The sequence below is a fragment of the Rhinopithecus roxellana genome, chromosome 10, assembly GCF_007565055.1.
Source record: "Rhinopithecus roxellana isolate Shanxi Qingling chromosome 10, ASM756505v1, whole genome shotgun sequence".
Classification (NCBI taxonomy): Eukaryota; Metazoa; Chordata; class Mammalia; order Primates; family Cercopithecidae; genus Rhinopithecus; species Rhinopithecus roxellana.
Genome location: NC_044558.1, coordinates 107,374,063 through 107,393,431, shown reverse-complemented (window position 1 = coordinate 107,393,431; position 19,369 = coordinate 107,374,063). Strand labels below are relative to the sequence as shown.

At 40.7% G+C, this 19,369-nt stretch overlaps 1 protein-coding gene across 1 annotated transcript in view; it reads right to left on the bottom strand.

Moving 5' to 3' along the window:
• Window positions 1–5,083: 5,083 nt before the first annotated feature.
• Window positions 5,084–19,369, bottom strand: part of ELK3 (ETS transcription factor ELK3) — a 77,156-nt gene continuing 62,870 nt past the window's right edge. Inside the window, exons 4-5 of the mRNA XM_010383888.2 lie at window positions 15,494–15,616; window positions 5,084–7,755 (exon numbers count right to left, since the gene is read on the bottom strand). Coding sequence (XP_010382190.1) covers window positions 7,657–7,755; window positions 15,494–15,616 — 222 coding nt within the window. The 3' untranslated portion in view covers window positions 5,084–7,656. The remainder of the gene's footprint in view (window positions 7,756–15,493; window positions 15,617–19,369) is intronic.

Sequence of the window (19,369 nt, the reverse complement as noted above, 5' to 3'; positions counted from 1 at the left end):
TTCCTTAAATGTTTGGTAGAATTCAGCAGTGAGGTGACCTGGTCCTGGCTTTTCTTTTTTCAGAGGTTTTGATTAACGATACAGTCTCCTTGTTATATATAATTCTATTCAGATTTTTTATTTCTTGTCAGTTTTGGTAGTTTGTTTCTAGGAATTTGTCCATTTAATCTGTTATATCCAGTTTGCTGGCATAAACTTTTTCATAGTAGTCTCTTACCCTTTTTATTTCTGTTACTGATCTCTAATTTCATTCCATTATGGTTAGAGAAGATAGTATGTATGATTTCAGGTTTTAAAAATTTATTAAGACTTGTTTTGTGGCCTAACATATGCTCTGTTCTGGAGAATGCTTCATGTATATTTGAGAAAGTATGTCTCATTCTATGAAAAATGTTGTTGGGTAGAGTGTTTGGTATGTGTCTCTTGGGTCTAATTGGTTTATAGTGTTCGGTTTCTCTGTCTTTACTGATCTGACTCTTGTACATTATTGAAGTGGGAGTATTGACATGTCCAACTGTTAATGCGGGATTGTCATATTTCTCCTTTCAGTTCTGTGAGTGCATGCTTCATATATCTGGGGGCCCTGTTACTGGGTGCATATGTGTTTATAATTGTTACCTATCCTTGATGGATTGACCCTTTTAGCAATATATAATGTCCTTTGTCTCCTGTAACTTTTTTTTTGATACTTTAGTCTATTTTATCTGACAAAAATATGGCTGCCCCGTATCACTTTTGGTTACTGTTTGTATGGAATATTTTTCCCATTCTTTTATTTTCAGCCTCTTCAAAGTAAAAATACAGTGTCTGTGTTTTTAAAGTGAGTCTCTTATAGATAGCATATTGACAAATCATTTTTTAAATCCATCCTGCCCATCTCTGCCCATTAATTGGAGACTTTACAACATTTACATTTAAAATAATTACTGATAAGGAAGGACTTCTGCCATTTAGCTGTTTTCTGTATGTCTTATGTGCTTTTTCTTCTTCAGTTCCTCCATACTGCCTTGTATTTAGTTTTTTTTTTTTTCCCCCCTTTGGTAATGTACCATTTTTATTTTCTTCTTCTTTCTTTGCCTATATATTTTTAATTATTTTCAATTCATATCATTTAAAAATATTTATCCCCAAATGTAATCCCTTCGAGTTTATTATTTATGTGATTTTATTTTTAAAATATTCTAATGTAGATTCTTACATTGATTCTTTTTGATTGACAAGTTCATCCATGTCAGAATTTTAAGTGTTAACATAAGCCCTCAAGCAATGCTGCCGAAGAATTTGCATACTTTTCTGTGCTCCAAACTTGAAATTTCCAAAGTTTTTAATGCATTACTTTAGACCCAAGAGAAAGGTACAACATTTTCCCCTCTTGTTCAGTGCAAATGTGAAACTATTTAGTGTTTTTTTGTTTTTGTTTTTGTTTGAGATGGAGTTGTACTCTGTCACCCAGGCTGGAGTACAGTGGTGCAGTCTCTGCTCATTGCAACCTCTGCCTCCCAGGTTCAAGCAATTCTCCTGCCTCAGCTTCCTGAGTAGCTGGGGTTATAGGCACATGCCACCATACCTAGCTGATTTTTGTATTTTTAGTAGAGATGGGGTTTCACTATGTTGGCCAGGCTGGTCTTGAACTCCTGACCTCAGGTGGTCCACCCGCCTCGGCCTCCCAAAGTGCTAGGATTACAGATGGAGGCCCCACGCCTGGCCTGAAACTATTTTCTGATCTTAAATTCAGAGTCTGGGCTTAGATAGGCAGGAGTTTCCCTGAGCTGTCACCATTCCCAACTGAAGTTATTACAGTCAGTTTCCATCACTGACCCAGAAAACCACTGAAGTCACCAATTTTCTGTTAGACTGAAACAGAAAGAAGGTGACCAAGCTACTGATTATAAAGCTACTTTGATTAGAAGAGAATATAAAATTTCAATCTGTGATGATGGGGAGGATTTTTCATTGGTGGGGTTCCCCTAAGAGAAGTGAGAAAATTCCACTAATTTGAAAACCCATTTTTGAAAGATTACTATTTCAAAGACTATAAACTAAACCTCTGTTGAGTAGAGTGGGTATGGGGTCTAGGTATGCAGGTGTGCATCTGTGAGAGGGGGACAGGGAGAGAATTACTGAGGCTGGAATAGGAATCCTGATGGCTGCTCTTGCCGCTCTCTTCCACCTTAACCCTGCTGCAGTAGTGATGCAGAGATACCTGGGCTGGACCATAAAGATGACCATGAAGATTTAGCTGGTGACCCTCTGGATGATATGCAGCACCTTTCAGAGGGTAAGGGAAACAGCATCTGCCAACAGTCTTGTATGTTTACAAAAGGATGGGTCCACTGGGCTCTGATTGAGGTATGGAATTTTAGTGGATACAGATTTGGGACTTATGCAAGACTCCCTTGGGACTCTTTCGAGTCTTTCCTAGAACAGTGCTGGTCGAAACAGTGCCACTCTCCAGCCGTTTCTCCAGCTATATTGACAATAGTTCTACATTCTAGCAGTCAAAATAGTCTTAAGGATCATCTTCATCTTGTTATTTTCTTCCTCATATATGTATGCAGCTGAGGTTGTCAAGTGATGAATGGGTGACGTGGTGCTGTTACAGGCTGTGTAGCTCATCTCTGGATGATGATCATGCACTATTATTCCAGAAACACTGAAAAAGGTTTTTTTTGAGGGCCCCATCCTGCCGTCTTGCTCTTCCACAGAATCGTAGTTAATGACTGTGTCATTACTCCTCAGGGATCTAGAAGCCTTCCTCCTTCCTCCCTTTTCGGTTTCAACTCTATTGGTATCTACATTACTATCTCAAATGATCATGAACTATAGGCTTTGTTCTCTGTGAGGGTAAATCCAGCCATACTTACTTTTGAGTCCCTCACACCTCACCTCATTGTGAAACATCCTCTTACATCCTTTCCTCTGCTTGTTCATCTATGCCTCTTCTGTTAGTTACTCTTACTCATTCTCAATGTAATTTTTTCTTCCAGAAAGCTTTCTCTGCCCCACCTACCCTACCACAGACTGGGTTATGTGCTCTGCTGCTTAACTGCCTACCTTCCCAAAGGCATCCTTATACTTCACTCTGCAACACTTAATCACACGTCATTTCCTCTCACTAATCCACAAGCTCCATGAAGGAAAGGATTGCGTTTTGCTCACTTCTTTATCCCAGTACCTGATACATTTTAGGGGAACAGTAGTATTTGTTGATCGAATTAAGGCACACATGCATGATAAAATTCTGAGTAATTCTAAAAAATATTTTGTCAGTTACGTAATATTAACTTGGATTTGTCTCCTGAGTCAACCAAAGACAAATGTAGCTGTCAAAAATTGTTGATAGAAACTTTCCTAGCTGGCTAAAACGTGAGTCTTTACTGACCTATAATCAAGCTGTTCTACACACACACACACACACACATATAGGTACACAGGCACCACTGGGGAGTGGGTCTAGGAATAAAGTCAATACTAGAGAAATCTAGGTAGGGCAAGCTTCTCGATGACAGAAAATCTGCTTGCTCAACTCTCAGTGTTCTGAAAGGTTTATATGCACCAGGTACTGTTCTATGTGAAGATGTAAATTGCTAATTTACATTCGTTGGAAGTCCTATAGATCACGTGTGATGGCCTCTCAATGAAAATGTTCAGTTTGAAATCTGGCCAGTTCTGTGACCTTGAGCCAGTTCCTTAATCACTCTAGCCTTCAATTTCCTTATCTGTAAAATGGCATATAATAGTACTTCCCTCATAGGTCTGTTAGGAAAACTGAATGAATATGTGTAACCTGCTTAGAACAGTGCCTGGCATGACAGCAACCTTACAAATGGTTGCTATCATTAACTGAAATTATGCCATCCAGCAATGACATAAAAACATGTTTTAGAGACCTGACTCACCTGAGAGAGGGTAACTAAACATAGTGTATTCTTCAGTGCCAGTCCTTTAGGCAGGGTCATATAATCCCGGGTAACATGAAGTGGCGGGGCAGATCCCTGTGGGTATTTAAGCATAAAAGGGCATTTTACAAAACTGATTTGGTTGAATTCTTTTTTGTTTAAGAGATGTAGTTTCGCTCTTGTCACCCACGCTGGAGTGCAGTGGCGCAATCTCGGCTCACTGCAACCTCCGCCTCCCAGATTCAAGCGATTATCCTGCCTCAGCCTCTCGAGTAGCTGGGATTACAGGCACCTGCCACCACGCCCAACTAATTTTTGCATTTTTAGTAGAGATGGGGTTTCACCATGTTGGCCAGGCTGGTCTTGAACTCCTGACCTCAGGTGATCCACTTGCCTTGGCCTCCGAAAGTGCTGGGATTACAGGCATGAGCCACCACACCCAGCCAGTTGAATTCTTATGTATAAACAGAACCAAGCAAATCTATTACCTTTTTGAGAACAGGGATCAGGTTTCCATCCCCCATTTCTAAAAGGCACCTGGAACATAGTTGATTAAATGTTTCTTCAGTAAGCGAATGATTTCCTACCACCACCTGTTATACCATATGCAGTTATGAGTTATCTGTGGCCTTTTGGCATACTAGTGATGATGAACGTGTTCTTCAGGGACTGCATTAATCCGGTGATTCTCCCTGCATCCCCTCCCTTCCCCTCACACCAGTCTCCCTATATCAAACCCAGAGTGGAGACTGCTTTGAAGCACCCATGAAAACCAGAGCCAGGTCAGCCTGGAATTGAGACGAAGAGAAATAATAACCTTTATCACCAAGCCTAGCAGTTCATATCTCCTGAATCAACAAAAGGCTAAAAGAATAAATGGTAGATTTGATTTTTCCCTACCTTCTCACTTCTTCCTCCTCAATACAGAGCAGTTAATAGAACTTATTTAAATCAGGGGTCTGCTTTTCAATCCCATTCCATTCTCCCACAAGTTAACCTCAGTAATTACATTTATTTCTTTAAATAAGTATATTTAAAGCACTTTTTTTTTTTTTTTTTTTTTTTTTTGACGTGCTGTCTTTAAGGGTAGGTGACAAGACTCATTTTCCAACTTGTATCCATATGGAAAAGTGGTTTGGGTCACCCCAAGCAAATGGAAGTAAGCCAATCCAGTTACCTCTAAACACCTTTTATCACAAAGTTTTTATTGAACAAAAATAATACGACAGTAAAAATGATACATATATGAAAGTGAATGAAGATCTGCAGTCATAGAAAAGATGTGTACAAAGAGACCAACATTCAGGTTATATAGTTCTATAAAACTTTTCCCATAGCAGTTTAACACTGATTAAGCAGACAAAAAAAGGAAAAGAAAGTCGTTAATGTTCTTTGAAACCTATTTTCTGAGTAAAATACTTCTGCTAAAACACACACACACAGAATGAGGCAGAGCTATACGAGTTACTCTTCAGTTCCTCCAGTTCTCTATTTGTGTTTCAGGAGTATTTTCATCCATCAAAAAACTGTGGTATTTTTGCATTTGTAATAAATGGATCTAGAGCATACATTAATCCCAATTTCCAAAGGAAAAGAATCAGATCTGTAGTCATTTAAATATTTCCAATCAGCATTTACATAAACAAGTATACTAAAAATAGTATTTTAGGTTGAGATTTTTGCGTATTAACTTTAGTTTGTCTGTAAGAATCATGCATTTTGGATGTGTTCTCTTACCTGACGACACAATTTTAAATGCGCTGTCTTTATCTGTTTTGTTTTACTAATAACACATAGTTTTGAACCAGTAATTACTTACAGCTAGGCATGGGGGAAACAGAATTGGACTGAGCACCAATCATTGTTCTACCTTTAGTGAGCTGTGCAGCCTTAGGCAACTCCCAGCTTCTTCTGTGCAGCTGTCTTGAGCTGGAAACAGGTGGTGGGAAGCATTCTCAAAGGCCCCTTCTCAGTAAATATCAGTTCCCTGGACCAGCTCCTTTTATTCTGGTACAGAATTATTATTAGCCTATGGGGTGGGGGTGGGGGGACAGTAGTGTCTATTGGTGGATTTTGGAACCAGTGTTATTACAGTCAAGGAGGCATAATACAGTGTTTGGATTTTTATCCTTTGATAAGGTCCCACATCCCCACATACAGAGATGCTCAATTCCAATAGAGAAACCTCAGAATTTCCAAGTATCAAAGCAACATTCTAGATTTTTTTTCTGAAAATTCAATAAGTATGTTTTCTCAAACCTCGTTTTTTAATCCTTTCTCATAATCCTGCGACTTAATGCCCAGTTTGGATCATTTAGTCACATTTCAAGTTAGTTTTTGTCACTTATAGTTAAGGATTATAATCTTGAATTTAAAGCTTGGTGCTTTTCCGTTTTCTTGGTATTAGAACTTTCCTTCATGTACAGGTGTGGTACCTTTGGACTGGTGCCTGCTGATTTTCTGATGGAACAGAAAATAGGTCTGTATTATCACTACTACAAATTACATTACACAAAAGAACTTACTGGAGTGTTCTAAGTTGTTATCAGTTCAGTTTCACGATGATGAGGTTCCTGTAGAATTTTTCATCTGTCAGATTTCCTTCATTCTCCCCATAACTTTAATAATATATAAAGCAGTGTATCCTCTCTCAATTTCCACAAGCAAGGCCTTTAGTACCTCCAGTTCTCTGTTTGTATTACAGCAAGTTTTTGATCCATCAAAAATTGTGAATACCTACCTATACTGATGAAGATACCTAGTGTTAAAAATTGTTTCTTTGTTGTTTGGGTTCATCACCAGTCTGTGAGCTGCTTCCAAAGCATTAATTTTTAAATGTTAATTATAGTTCCAGGGGAATCCCAATTTATACTGACACAGTAAATATATCAGATGGTCGGGATTCTCTATGGCAAACTGAGAAAACTAGGGCTAATTTTTTGAAATAAGAGATACTCTCAGGCCTGGAATAGCATGAACTTGATGTAGCTTTTCCATCTCAGATTTTTGTCTGGGAGGCATCTAAAAGATACTGTAAACAACTAAGGAGGCTAGCCTTTCCAAGTTCATTCTTTTGAAAATGCACTTTAGAACATTTTCTTTTTATCAATGTTTATTGTCTAAATATGGCTTAGTTTATTATAAAAACATTACTTGGACATTTACTGAATTTCAGTTCAAAAGAGGTTCTAAGGCAATTCTTAATACAATTAAAAGTAAAAAAGAAAATGTGATATGAATATGCTTTCATATTGCCCACTGGTGAAAAATAATGAAATTCTACTAGAGAGCTGTTTGATACTAATTTTCATCTTTCAAACATTTCCTCTTAATACTAAAAAATATATAAATCATTTACATTAAATGCAAAGGAAGGCACAGCTGGTTATAGTCTATATAAGCACACAGTTTAGCATACGCAGAACTAAAGAGAAAAAAAGCTTCACATCCTTATTGGTTATACTGAAAACCATTAAGAAAAGTTCTTCACTGTCAACAGTGTTCAACACTTAAGAGCTAAAAGGATATAAAAACAAAAACATTAAAATTCACTTAATGCAAAAGATTTTCATATATACTTGAATATATCAAAAACAGTTTTTAAAATGCTAACATAAATCTAGACTATCCATGTTATGAAAAGTGCAAACCAAATTAACAGAGTTTCACAATGTCCTTCTCATGACACAGGTAAACTAGCCCATGGGGACAAATTTGTTTCATCAGTTAATGAGTCCTTAATTGTCGCCAGACGTCATCAGGATTTCTGAGAGCTCGAAGAAAGCAGTACTGGAGAAGCAGCTCTGTCCAGACTGGGGATTGGCACTGGCATGTGGCCATTAAGCAGTGTGGGGAACTGTAAGGGACAAAAGATTTTTACAATAATTACTGCAAATCCATTGCAAAGAACTTAGGTTCTTTATATTCCCATACAGTCCATAGCAGTCCACTTCTCATCACCCCTGTGATAGAGATTAGTTGCCAGTGTTTTTTACAGAATAATTGGAAGATGACAATGAGATCAAGATTACATAGAGCAAACAAAGGATAAGGCCCACAAAATGTCCCTAATTATTCTATATGCACAGGCTACTAGGAAAAAATATATAATTTATATGTTGCTAAAGCATCTTATAACTTTTTTTAAAAGTTCTAAGCTACTCAGGATGCTGATAATGCTACAAATATTAAAAGAATGTTTAATATTAAATATGAAAATAATGTTTTGAAAACCATAGATTCTTTATATGTGACTCAGTAATTTCTAATACTATATTTTGAAATTTGCCATCAGTTTTTCAGGGTACTACAAAGATGATTCTTGCAGCATTTATTCTTCTAAAATAAAACGTATTTAATCTTAAAAGATTTCAAATAGATTATTTTGGAGCTAAGAAGGTATTCTTTCAATTAAAATATCACACTTAGATCACTCATAAGTGACAAAGAGTAAAATTAATTTCCGTATTGTTGTTAACTAAGATGATAAATAGTAGGATGATAGTATATGCTTTGATAATGAGTTTCAGGTCTGAAACAAATACTACTTGCAACTAGATTTTCATTGTTTAGGATGTGTCAAAAAGATCTCCTGGGCTGTCTTTTCTAGCTTATTTCCTATTTAGTCCAGGTAAGTTATATATTAAACTTCAGCGCCAAATATCAAATTACGGAGCGTGGCACATGTTAGCAGTACAACAAACACTTATATTTAAGTAAATATGTTTTTGCAGTTTTTAAACTATTTCAGTAACTTGTGTCAAGGCTTGTCATTTCATTTGATATCTAGGAGCTGTAACATAAGTTTCGTCCCCATTTTACGATGAGAAAACAGAATTCAAATAAGTTCTGTTGGCTAAAGGTTACACAGCTAATAAGCAACACAGTCAAGTTTTAAACAAATCTTTCAGTACTAACATTGCATAACTTTTTATTTCGGTAGGAGTTACGGGGTATCTTTAATTACTGTTTTAATTTCTTTAATGGTTATTGGCATATTCAAGGTTTTACTTTCTTTTCTGGAACTTTGGAATTTTAATTTTTTCTAGAATTTTATCCACTTCAACTGTATTATCAAATCTATGCACATACAGTTTATACTCTTCTTTAAAAAGGTCTGTGCTACTAACCACTCTACTGAGTTAGAGTGAACAATGGAAGATGAGCAGATTTTAAATTTTCATGCTTTTATTTATTTTACTTTATTTAGAAATAGGGTCTGGCTCTGTCGCCCAGGCTGGAGCGTAGTGACACAATATTGGCTCACTGCAACCTCCACCTCCCAGCCATCCTCCCACTTTAGCCTCCCAAGTAGCTGGGACTACAGGTAGACGCCACCATGCCCAGCTATTTTTGTATTTTTGGTAAAGATGAGGTTTCACCATGTTGCCCAAGCTGGTCTCGAACTCCTGAGCTCAAGCAGCTGGCCTGCCTCGGCCTCCCAAAGTGCTAGGATTACAGATGTGAGCCAGGGTGCCTGGCCTGCAGTTTCATTCTTTTCGTTTATTTGCATCTTCTCTCTCTTTAGTCTACCTTATTGGTGTTTTCAAGAGAATCAGTTTTGGTATTGTTCATCTGTTTTGCAAAATAAATTGCTGATTTCTGCCCTTACTATTTTTGTATACTCAATGGACATAGTTTCTCTTGATTAGCTTGGCTTTTCTGACATATTTTTTAGTCATCTTTATTAGGCTCTTCTCCCATGACACTCCCCTGTTTTAAACTGCAACATTTCCCAAACTGTTGTCCCCAGCCACCTTTTCTCCAGTACCATGCTTGGACTTGACAACAATTTCCATTTTAGACATCTCCAACCAATGCCTCTTTCCCACAAAACCTGCTCTTCCATTGCTCACTCCAAGTCAGTGAGAATGGTGGCTGAGACCACAAACTTAAACTTGAGTCAGGGCTCCACCACTTACTAGTGTGTTATCTTGAATAAACCAGCCAAGCCAATATCCCTGTGCCTTAGTTTCTTATCTTTCTTTTTTTTTTTTTGAGATGGAGTCTGGCTCTGTCGCCCAGGCTGGAGTGCGGTGGCCGGATGTCAGCTCACTGCAAGCTCCGCCTCCCAGTTTTACGCCATTCTCCTGCCTCAGCCTCCCAAGTAGCTGGGACTACAGGCGCCCGCCTCGTCGCCCGGCTAGTTTTTTGTATTCTTTAGTAGAGACGGGGTTTCACGGTGTTAGCCAGGATGGTCTCGATCTCCTGACCTTGTGATCCGCCCGTCTCGGCCTCCCAAAGTGCTGGGATTACAGGCTTGAGCCACCGCGCCCGGCCCTCTTATCTTTCTTAAAACAGAATTACTGGCAGTATTAAATGAGAAGCCCCCAAAAGTGCTAAGAACAATGTCTTGCACACAGTAAGTCATCAATCATCAACAAATGTTAACTCTTGTTATTTATTTATTTATTTTTTTTTTCAGACAGGCTCACTGTCGCCCCGGTTTGAGTGCAGTGGTGTGCTCATGGCTCACTGCAGCCTCAATCTCCAGGGCTCAAACAGTGCTGCCACCTCAGCCTCCCTAGTAGCTGGGACCACAGGCACACATGCCAGCACACATGTCCCAAGTTTTGTATTTTTTTTTTTTGTAGAGACAGGGTCTTGCTGTGTTGCCCCTGATGGTCTTGAACTCGGGCTCAAGTGATCCACCCATGTCACCCTCCCAAAGTGCTGGGATTACAGGCGTGAACCACCATGCCCGGCCTTAACTATTGTTATTTAATAGCATTTCCAGTATGTTAATCACTTAGTAATCTTTGCCACTTCTTAATTTTCACTACCTATTTACTACTCAAACCCATCTCAAAGTCTGCCTCTCTTGAGCTCACCTCTAAAATATCTTCTAATTATATCCTGTGTCCAATGTTCTGATCTCAAAGAGTGATTCTCCCTTCAATATCTGTAGTATCATTTCCTCTGGCCAGGTATGGTCGTTCACACCTGTAATCCTAGTCCTTCGGGAAGCTACGGCAGGAGGATTGCTTGAGCCCCAGAGTTCAAAACTAGCCTGAGCAATATAGCGAGACCTCATTTCTACAAAAAAATTTTAAAAATTAGCCGGGCTTGGTGGTATATGCCGGTAGTCCCAGCTACTTGAGAGGCTGAGGTGAGAGGATTGTTTGAGCCCAGGAGGCAGAGGTTGCAGTAGGCCGAGATTGTGCCACTGCACTCCACCTTGGGCAACACAGCGAGCTCGTCTCAAAAAATAAAAATAATAATTTCCTCTCATCTTACTGTTCCTTCCACTTTCTCTTCAGTTCTTCCTCCACACTAATATCAGGGATTGTTCTCTAAAACAGAGATCTCATCCTCCTACCTCCAGCTTAAACAGCCTAAACATTTAACAGATAAAGGGAGAAACTCCTAAGCCTATCATCAAGGCCCACAGCTGCGTTTCCTACCTTATCTCCTCTCACCTGGTCCCTTCCTAAACAGACTTTCATGTCCCAGTCATTCGGCTCTATTCATCTAAATGTACTCGATCGAAATCCTGTCCCTTCCTCCCAGCTCAGGCGCCACTGCTTGCTTGGAACCTGTCCAGTCTCCAGCTGGAAAGAGCGTGTCTTCCCCTTACTTTCTGCAGCACTTTGTTTACTCATCCATTATTCACATATTCTATGTCCCTACAGTCCTTGTCGCAGAGCATTGCAAATAATTTGCTGGGTTAGATTTGTTGAACTAAAAATTACAGCACACATTCTTTATTGAAAACTTCATTAGCTCTACCTTGTTTTAAGACATACCTATTCCTACTAGGCATATTCCACATTGGAACAAAATCTATTTCAAAAGTCATGGAACAGACATCCTTAGACAAGAAAATACTAAACTGTCCAAGAAAAACCGAGTTCACTTTATAAATCAAGGTTCTTTGTTTACATTTAGCACAATGTCTTTGGTGCCTCTCTCCTTACCTAAACATCTCTCAATTATAAAGCATACCTCTTCCAGAAAGGCGTCTTCTCTCTCCTTCCTTGGAATTCTTTAATATCTGCTGTAACCTGCTATAGTAATCATATTAGGGGCCTTCTGTACAAAAATTGCTTCAGCTCTTCAACTATTACCCTGAGGATTCTGATCAACCCTTTCCAATCATGATAATAGGAAACTGGCCAGCGTCACTTAAAATGTATAAGCCAAGTGTATTTTTTGTCTTCCTTCATTACATCTATAGCATACATGAAAGAGATTTGTTGTTATTTTGAAAGAAAATTATTTTCATCAGTTTAAAAGGGATGTTGGCCAGTGTGGTGGTATGCCTGTAGTCCCAGCTACTCCAGAGGCTGAAGTGGAGTTGAACCCAGAGGTTCAAGACCAGCCTGAACAACATATTGAGACCCCGTCTCTAAACTTAAAAAAAAAAAAGTTATTTAAAAAAAAGACACCACTGATAGTAATCTGAATTCTCAATATGTATCGATTATATTGTCTAGTTTTAAAAATCAGAAAGTAGTATTCCTCTACCATATTTTGTTGTTTGCCATTCTCGAAACTGCTATTTTCTACTTTTGCCACACTCAGTTGCTCTTTTCACAGGAAGAGGAATAATATTTTAAAAGGCAAAAAGTTGTTTTTCCTTAGTCTCATGGGTCCAGCCACAAACAGAAAGCCCAAAGTCATACAACCTGTCAGCCATCCGGAATACCAGCTTGTCTTTCTTTTTTTTTAGGGTTGTATTCTGAATGGCTTCAGAAAAGAGAACAGGTCCACCTGGTGAAATTAAAACTCTAAGCAAGTAGCCTTTAAATGCAGTAATTTCTGATGCAGAATTCTAAATATAAACTAGGAACCTCTGGTCTGCAGTGCTACTCAAATTGGTTCCTGGACTGCGTAGTATCACTAGGAACATGAAAAAAATGTTTTTGGGCCAGGCACGGTGGCTTACGCCTGTAATCCCAGCAATTTGGGAGACCAAGGCAGGCGGATCAACTTGAGGTCAGGAGTTTGGGACCAGCCTGGCCAACATGGCAAAACCCCATCTCTACCAAAAATACAAAACTTAACAGGGTGTGGTGGTGCATGCCTGTAGTCCTAGCTACTTGGGATGCTGAAGCAGGAGAATCACTTGAACCCAGGAAGTGGAAATTGCAGTGAGCAGAGATCACACCACTGCACTCCAGCCTGGGCAACAGAGTGAGACTCTGTCTCAAAAAAATGTTTTTATCAGGCCCTATCCCAGACCTACTGAATCAGAAACTCTGGAGTGGGGCCCTGCAATCTTTACTTTAACTCACCCTCTAGGAGAGTAAGTGCTAACTTTGAGAACCATTTGTCTACAGTAGTTACTGAGGACTGAAGAAACGAGGGTGTGCACGTATCCCAACTCCCAGAGATTCTGATAACGTGTCGAATCACTGTAGACATGAACCATCATTTACTGTTGGGAGTGTTGGGCTGGAAAAGGTATCTAAGACTAGGGATCCCAAAGAACCCCCAGCCAATAGTGCTCCATTGCTTTCCTAGGGGGTTGCCAAGGCCTGTACCAATCAGGTGGCAGAATTCCCAGTAAGGAGAGAAATGAGAGGCCACTTATTATTCACAAATACCTACTGAACTCTACAGAAGCTCTGTGTTAGATTCTAGGATTATAGTATAACAATCCCTACTGCCATGGAGTTTACTGTAACCAAACCATTTCTTTTTATTCTATTAATTTTAGAATTCTGCTGCTCTAATCTTAAGACTTTCAGGAAATGAGGTGTTTTTATCTCCCCACCAAAAGATTAGTATTCCTGATTTTAAACTTTCCTAATACAACATTTGCTCATTGCTTTTTGCTATTTCTAGTTTCTCTTTTCCTACCCGAGCTGAAACTGCTAAAAATCAACATGACTATAGCTCAATTTCTTGTGACGGGAATAAGGGCTGGGGAAGAGACAGAAACCCAATTACTCCAAGCATATGGTCACTTCATGACACCGTACCCCAACCCCACTAGGAAACCAAAGCAGCAAGATGGCAATCAAAACCTCTTTAGCTCCACCCTTATGAAGAGACCCTAAATCCCAGCATGTATAGCTCCTGGCACAGAGGAGGTACTCAGCAAACACTAACCTTGACAAGCAAAATGACCAGCTCAGATGATCGTGAAGGCTTGCACTTACCTTTCTCAGACTTCTCTTTGTGAATTCATTTAGACAGTCAATAATTACTGAGCCTCACTTGTACACCAAGCCATGTGCCAGATGCTGGGGACACCACAGTGAACAGGATTCCATTCTGGTCTCGAGGGCCCATAGTTTAGTGGGAAAGATTGCCAGATCAACAGGCAATCATAATACAAAGTGCCACGTGCTAGATGCAATGGTACCCAAAGAGCTGCAACTAACCCGGGGTAAGCCACACTGTGGGGCACAGGATACAGACAGGGATGATGAGAAAAGCTAGAATTACGGGAAGAGGGAGTTTGCACTGGGTCCACCTTTTCTTCAATCCTGTCCCTAGGATCCTTTCCACCTATACTCAACATATTCAAACAGTAACACCTTAGTCAGTGAGTGATGATCTGTGGGTCTCAAGGAGGAAATACTGATTTCTCCATGATAGCAAGTGACGGTCCTGCAAGATTCTAGTGGGTGAATGAATAATGAAGGTGCTGCCTAGTATGGAGAGTTCTGTAAGATAAAACAGCTAAGTCTTCATTATTTTTTAACCAAGTGCCCTGGATTCTCCTTTTTCATTACAGAACAAGGAGCTTAATGATGATTCATAAAATGATGCAAGTAATTTTTCTATCCCAGGATGGGGAAATTGTTCACTATTTTTATTTTCACTGTATGTCAAATGAGCTGCTACATTAACTAGGAGGATTAATATTTTAAAATCTTGTGTGGACTTTTATAAATAATTTTTATTTTCATTTTATTTTAAATAGAGATGAGGTCTCACTGTGTTGCCCAGGCTGGTCTCAAACAATCCTCCCACCCTCAGCCTCCCAAAGTGCTGGGATTACAGGTGTGAGCCATCACACTGGCCTAAAGAATGATTTTTAGGCCGGGCGCGTTGGCTCAAGCCTGTAATCCCAGCACTTTGGGAGGCCGAGACGGGCGGATCACGAGGTCAGGAGATCAAGACCATCCTGCTAACACGGTGAAACCCCGTCTCTACTAAAAAATACAAAAAAACTAGCCGGGCGAGGTGGCGGGCGCCTGTAGTCCCAGCTACTCGGGAGGCTGAGGCAGGAGAATGGCGTAAACCCGGGGGCGGAGCTTGCAGTGAGCTGAGATCTGGCCACTGCACTCCAGCCTGGGCGACAGAGTGAGACTCCGTCTCAAAAAAAAAAAAAAGAATGATTTTTAAAGTTTTGCCTTTTCCTTAATAAATTTCCTGTTTTCATAGACAAATGAAAATATGCAAAACACTTCAAAAACTTAATTGTTCCACGTATGGGTGTCTGGCATGAGTATGCCATTTCTGCCTCAATGAAAGTGTCTGCCTCTGAAGGGCGTGCAACCCCATTAACATGAACCCCCTTTGGACATTTAACATTTTAACCCAACACTGGGCAAAACTCACCGTTACCTCTGCAGGATTTAGAGAAAAAACCATCCCTCAGAAGTGTAATGTTTAAAAGTTCATTTCCAAACACTCACCTGGAACAGCGTGCTTGGCCCTTGCAGCCTGGCAGGACTCAGTGGAGCAACTGGACTAAGGCTGCTCCAGAAATGTATGCTGGAGAGCAGCGGACTTGGAGTCAGAAGCAATCCATTTGGTGTCTGGGAAATAAAGCAAACAGACTTCTTCATATAGGTTCACCTGACTCAGGCCGTGATCAACAGAGCAGCAGAGAGAGGTTAGGTAGGCTAGGCATGGACCAGGAAATGACCTTACCATCTCAGGAAAACTGGCAACGTTATTTCTGTGGGGCTGTGAACAGTTTGATTTTAATTTTCTTTTCTTTTGGAGACAGTCTCGCTCTGTTGCCCAGGCTGGAGTGCAATGGTGCGATCTTGGTTCACTATAACCTCCACTTCCTGGGTTTGAGCAACTCTCCTGCCTCAGCCTCCCGAGCAGCTGGCATTACAGGCATCCACCACCACACCGACTAATTTTTGTATTTTTAGTAGAGAAGAGGTTTCATTATGTTGGCCAGGCTGGTCTCGAACTCCAAATAATCTGCCCACCTCGGCCTCCAAAAGTGCTGGGATTATAGGCATAAACCACCAGGCCAGCTGGCTAATTTTCTTCAATGCTAATTTTATTAACACTTTCATAAAGGAAAAAGGTATTGACACATTACCTTCCCTAAACATGGTGGAAAATTCAAGTTTATATCAACTTTCATCCGAATGGTTTGTTCAACTTATTCCCCTTCCCAGATTAAACAAGAAGAAGTAGTATACAAACAAAATGGGATCCAATAAAGGGGCTTTAGTTCTTCTTATCTATATTTTCCTGTTTTTCTACAGTGGACATCTATTACTTGGGTTACAAGCACACGTTTTTAAATGGTCTCCATATCAACAGCTGTTAAGGATTTGGAATTTGCTGTTAAAATACCCTGTAGTAGCCTCTTTAGAAGCTCTGAGCCGGGTTTTCCAGATTCCATCTGGATGTGGGGTCAATGAGAATTCATTGCCCTGGCAATGGTTTGGGTGGGGGCAGGGAGGGCCCTTTCTTGTCAGATTGGGTGTAAAGCCAAAACCCTGGGTTTCCCAGGAGAGTTCCAAGGACTGCATTTGCTTGCACACATGTAGCAGGAGTCCCCTCCCCTGCAGGCCAGCTGGAGGGCAGAACAAACACCCGCCCAGCTGCTTTCTGCATGGCTTTTATTCTCAGTGGAGACGAACTCCCGGGCCCAGGGTGGTTTTGTACCTTTGGAGACTAGAAGGAGTCCCTCAGTGGTTTTGTGATGTCAATAAGGTGCTTTGTGTAAGAAGAACCACGGCAAAGGCGCCAGCCTTTCAGATTGCACCATGCTGGATGCTAAAGTGTTATTTTTTCCTAGAATTGGCCTCCGTGGCGTCATTAATTACCAACAGCATTTGGCTTAAACCTAAATTGAAAGGTCTGCTCTGTTCAGCAGAATGGCGACAAACATCCCAAGTTCCTCAAACTGTGAAGCTGCTGAAATGTAAACACATTTATACCAAATTATTTGAGTTGTTGGTTCCATGGCATTTCCTACATACTCAATGACCTATGAGGTTACTAGAATAAATACATGTTTTGAATAAGCTTCCCATTTGTTCTAGTCCAAGGCAATTTCACAAGCATGCCAGGCCATCTGGCCTAACAGTTAAAACTTAACGGCTCAGCATGAGCTCTGCCAGGGTTCCAATCTCAGAACCACTACTTCCCAACCAGGTAACCTCAGGCAAGCCACCTAACCTCTCTCTGTCTCAGTTTCCTCATCTGTAAAATGGGGAGAATAAAAATGCCCACGTTACAGGGTTGTTGGAAGATTAAATAAGCTGATCTACTGCAAGCTCTTGTAAGGTATGTGCCTGGTATACAGAAATGCTCAACAAGGGTGAGAGGCGGTTGGCTAGGTACACTAGGTACTTCGTACATGTTTTTGAACGAATAAATTGATTGGTAATTAATTGAAAGCATACATGACATACTTACTAAATGTCTTTCATCTATGTGAGGGAGAAATTCTCAACTGTATACAGAGAAGGACTTAATCCTCTGAAACAGACAAACTGAACTGAGTCAGCCTGGACTTGGAGGCTACTCTCAGTTGTCTAGTTAGGCTCAAGGCCACAAGCTCAGGTGTTCTGAAAACTAATATTTGCATGTTACTCTGGAGCAAGGTTCCAACCACAATCTGTCACATTAACATGTAATAACCAGTGTGTTCAAGGCCTAGTTTATCCATCAATGAAGGCTCTCAAAGCTCTAAAGAAACAATCTTCTAAACCACAAAACACAGCTATCCTTCTCTCCTCCATGGCCATCATATACCCATCCTTTTTAATCCTCTGGGCAATGTACAAGGTCTAGAATTTCTATTTCTCTAGTCTAAAATGTATACCCATGTCTGGATTTGAGATGTTTGCACATTTGTTTCTAAGGAATACAGGATGTACTCAGACTACAGTAGCCTTCTGTTTCTCATCTTTAGTATGTCTGAAATGTCTTCTATAATATATGCAAATAAACACTGTAAAATGACTTCATTCCCTCCTCTTCCTTCTATCCCTGAAGTTCTCCCTGAAAATCCTGTGACCTTAAAGAACCATGTGGTTTCTTTGTTAAGGGAAGTTCCTACAACGCCTGCCCTGGGTTATCTCCGGGACAGTGTGAGACTTCACAGCCTCTCTCCACACACTCCAGGAGTCAGGCAGAGTGGGCTGAGCCTGAGGGCCAAGGGCTAAGGAAGCCACAGCAAAAAGCGCTGTCTTCTTTCCTTCCCCAAAGACAGTCTCGTTTTAAGGAGCATGGCAGATAAGGAGCTCCTAATCCCGTGGCAGCCGGGAAAGAGAGTAAGACCCTCATCCCAAGATCCCCTTTTCATTTTCCCCACTCAGTTCATCTTCCACTTCCACTTCATAACGTCTCCTAAAAAGGCTGCACATCTGAGCTCGCCAGGGTGAGCTGGCATCCAGGCATGCCCACCTGCGCACCCCTGGCCCAGCCCTCTACCTCCTCCTCTTGCCTTCCTCTGCTCATCAAAATGCCACCTCCTCAAAGGACACTTTCCTGACCTCCCCTCAACCAGATGGGATTTCTTATTTCTGAATCTTTGTAACACTTTGTGACCATTTTTTTCTTAACATTTAACATGTTCTGCCTCATATTACGGTGATTGGCACATTTTTCTTATACCTTTCCATAGCCTTTAAGGTATCTGCTCATCTTTATTCCTCCTGTACTACTCAGCTCCTAAATACTGATGAACTGAAGCCATCCGCAGCTCTAGCTGGGTCCCCCCTGGCTTATCGCTTGTTGGGCATCTCCACTTGGGTGCACCACTATACTCAAACTTCATGAAGCTCAGCACCTTCCCACATCAGTGTTTCTTAAGACTCTTCCCCTTCTGTCAACAGGACCACCATATATACACTGCCTCAACAAATACTGACCAAGAGTGCAAACTGTGTTTCAGGTGCCACAGATGAGGATCAAACAAGACATAATCCCTGCACGCACAGCCCCATCTACCACCTGCATCCCAGTCCCTACCGTGCAAAATGCCTTTCAGTAACTGCAAGCTCCGGACATAGCTTCTGGAGGCGTCTCCAACTGGGTCTCCTGTTTATCCCTCATTTCCATTCCTGCTGCATCCAAGCCCCTATCACCTTACAGATGGCATTCCACAACAGCCACCCAGGCCAGGCCACCTGCCTCTGGTCTCCCCATCTATTCTGTACCCCATCACCAAATCAACCACCCCCAAACATGAGTTCACTCAACATTCAGTCACAGTTTCAGAAAGGATGTGATGTCCTCCTTAGCCCCAATAGAAGGTTCCCCATAACCTGGTTTCATACACTTGCTAACTTCTGAGGACTAAGCTCTGA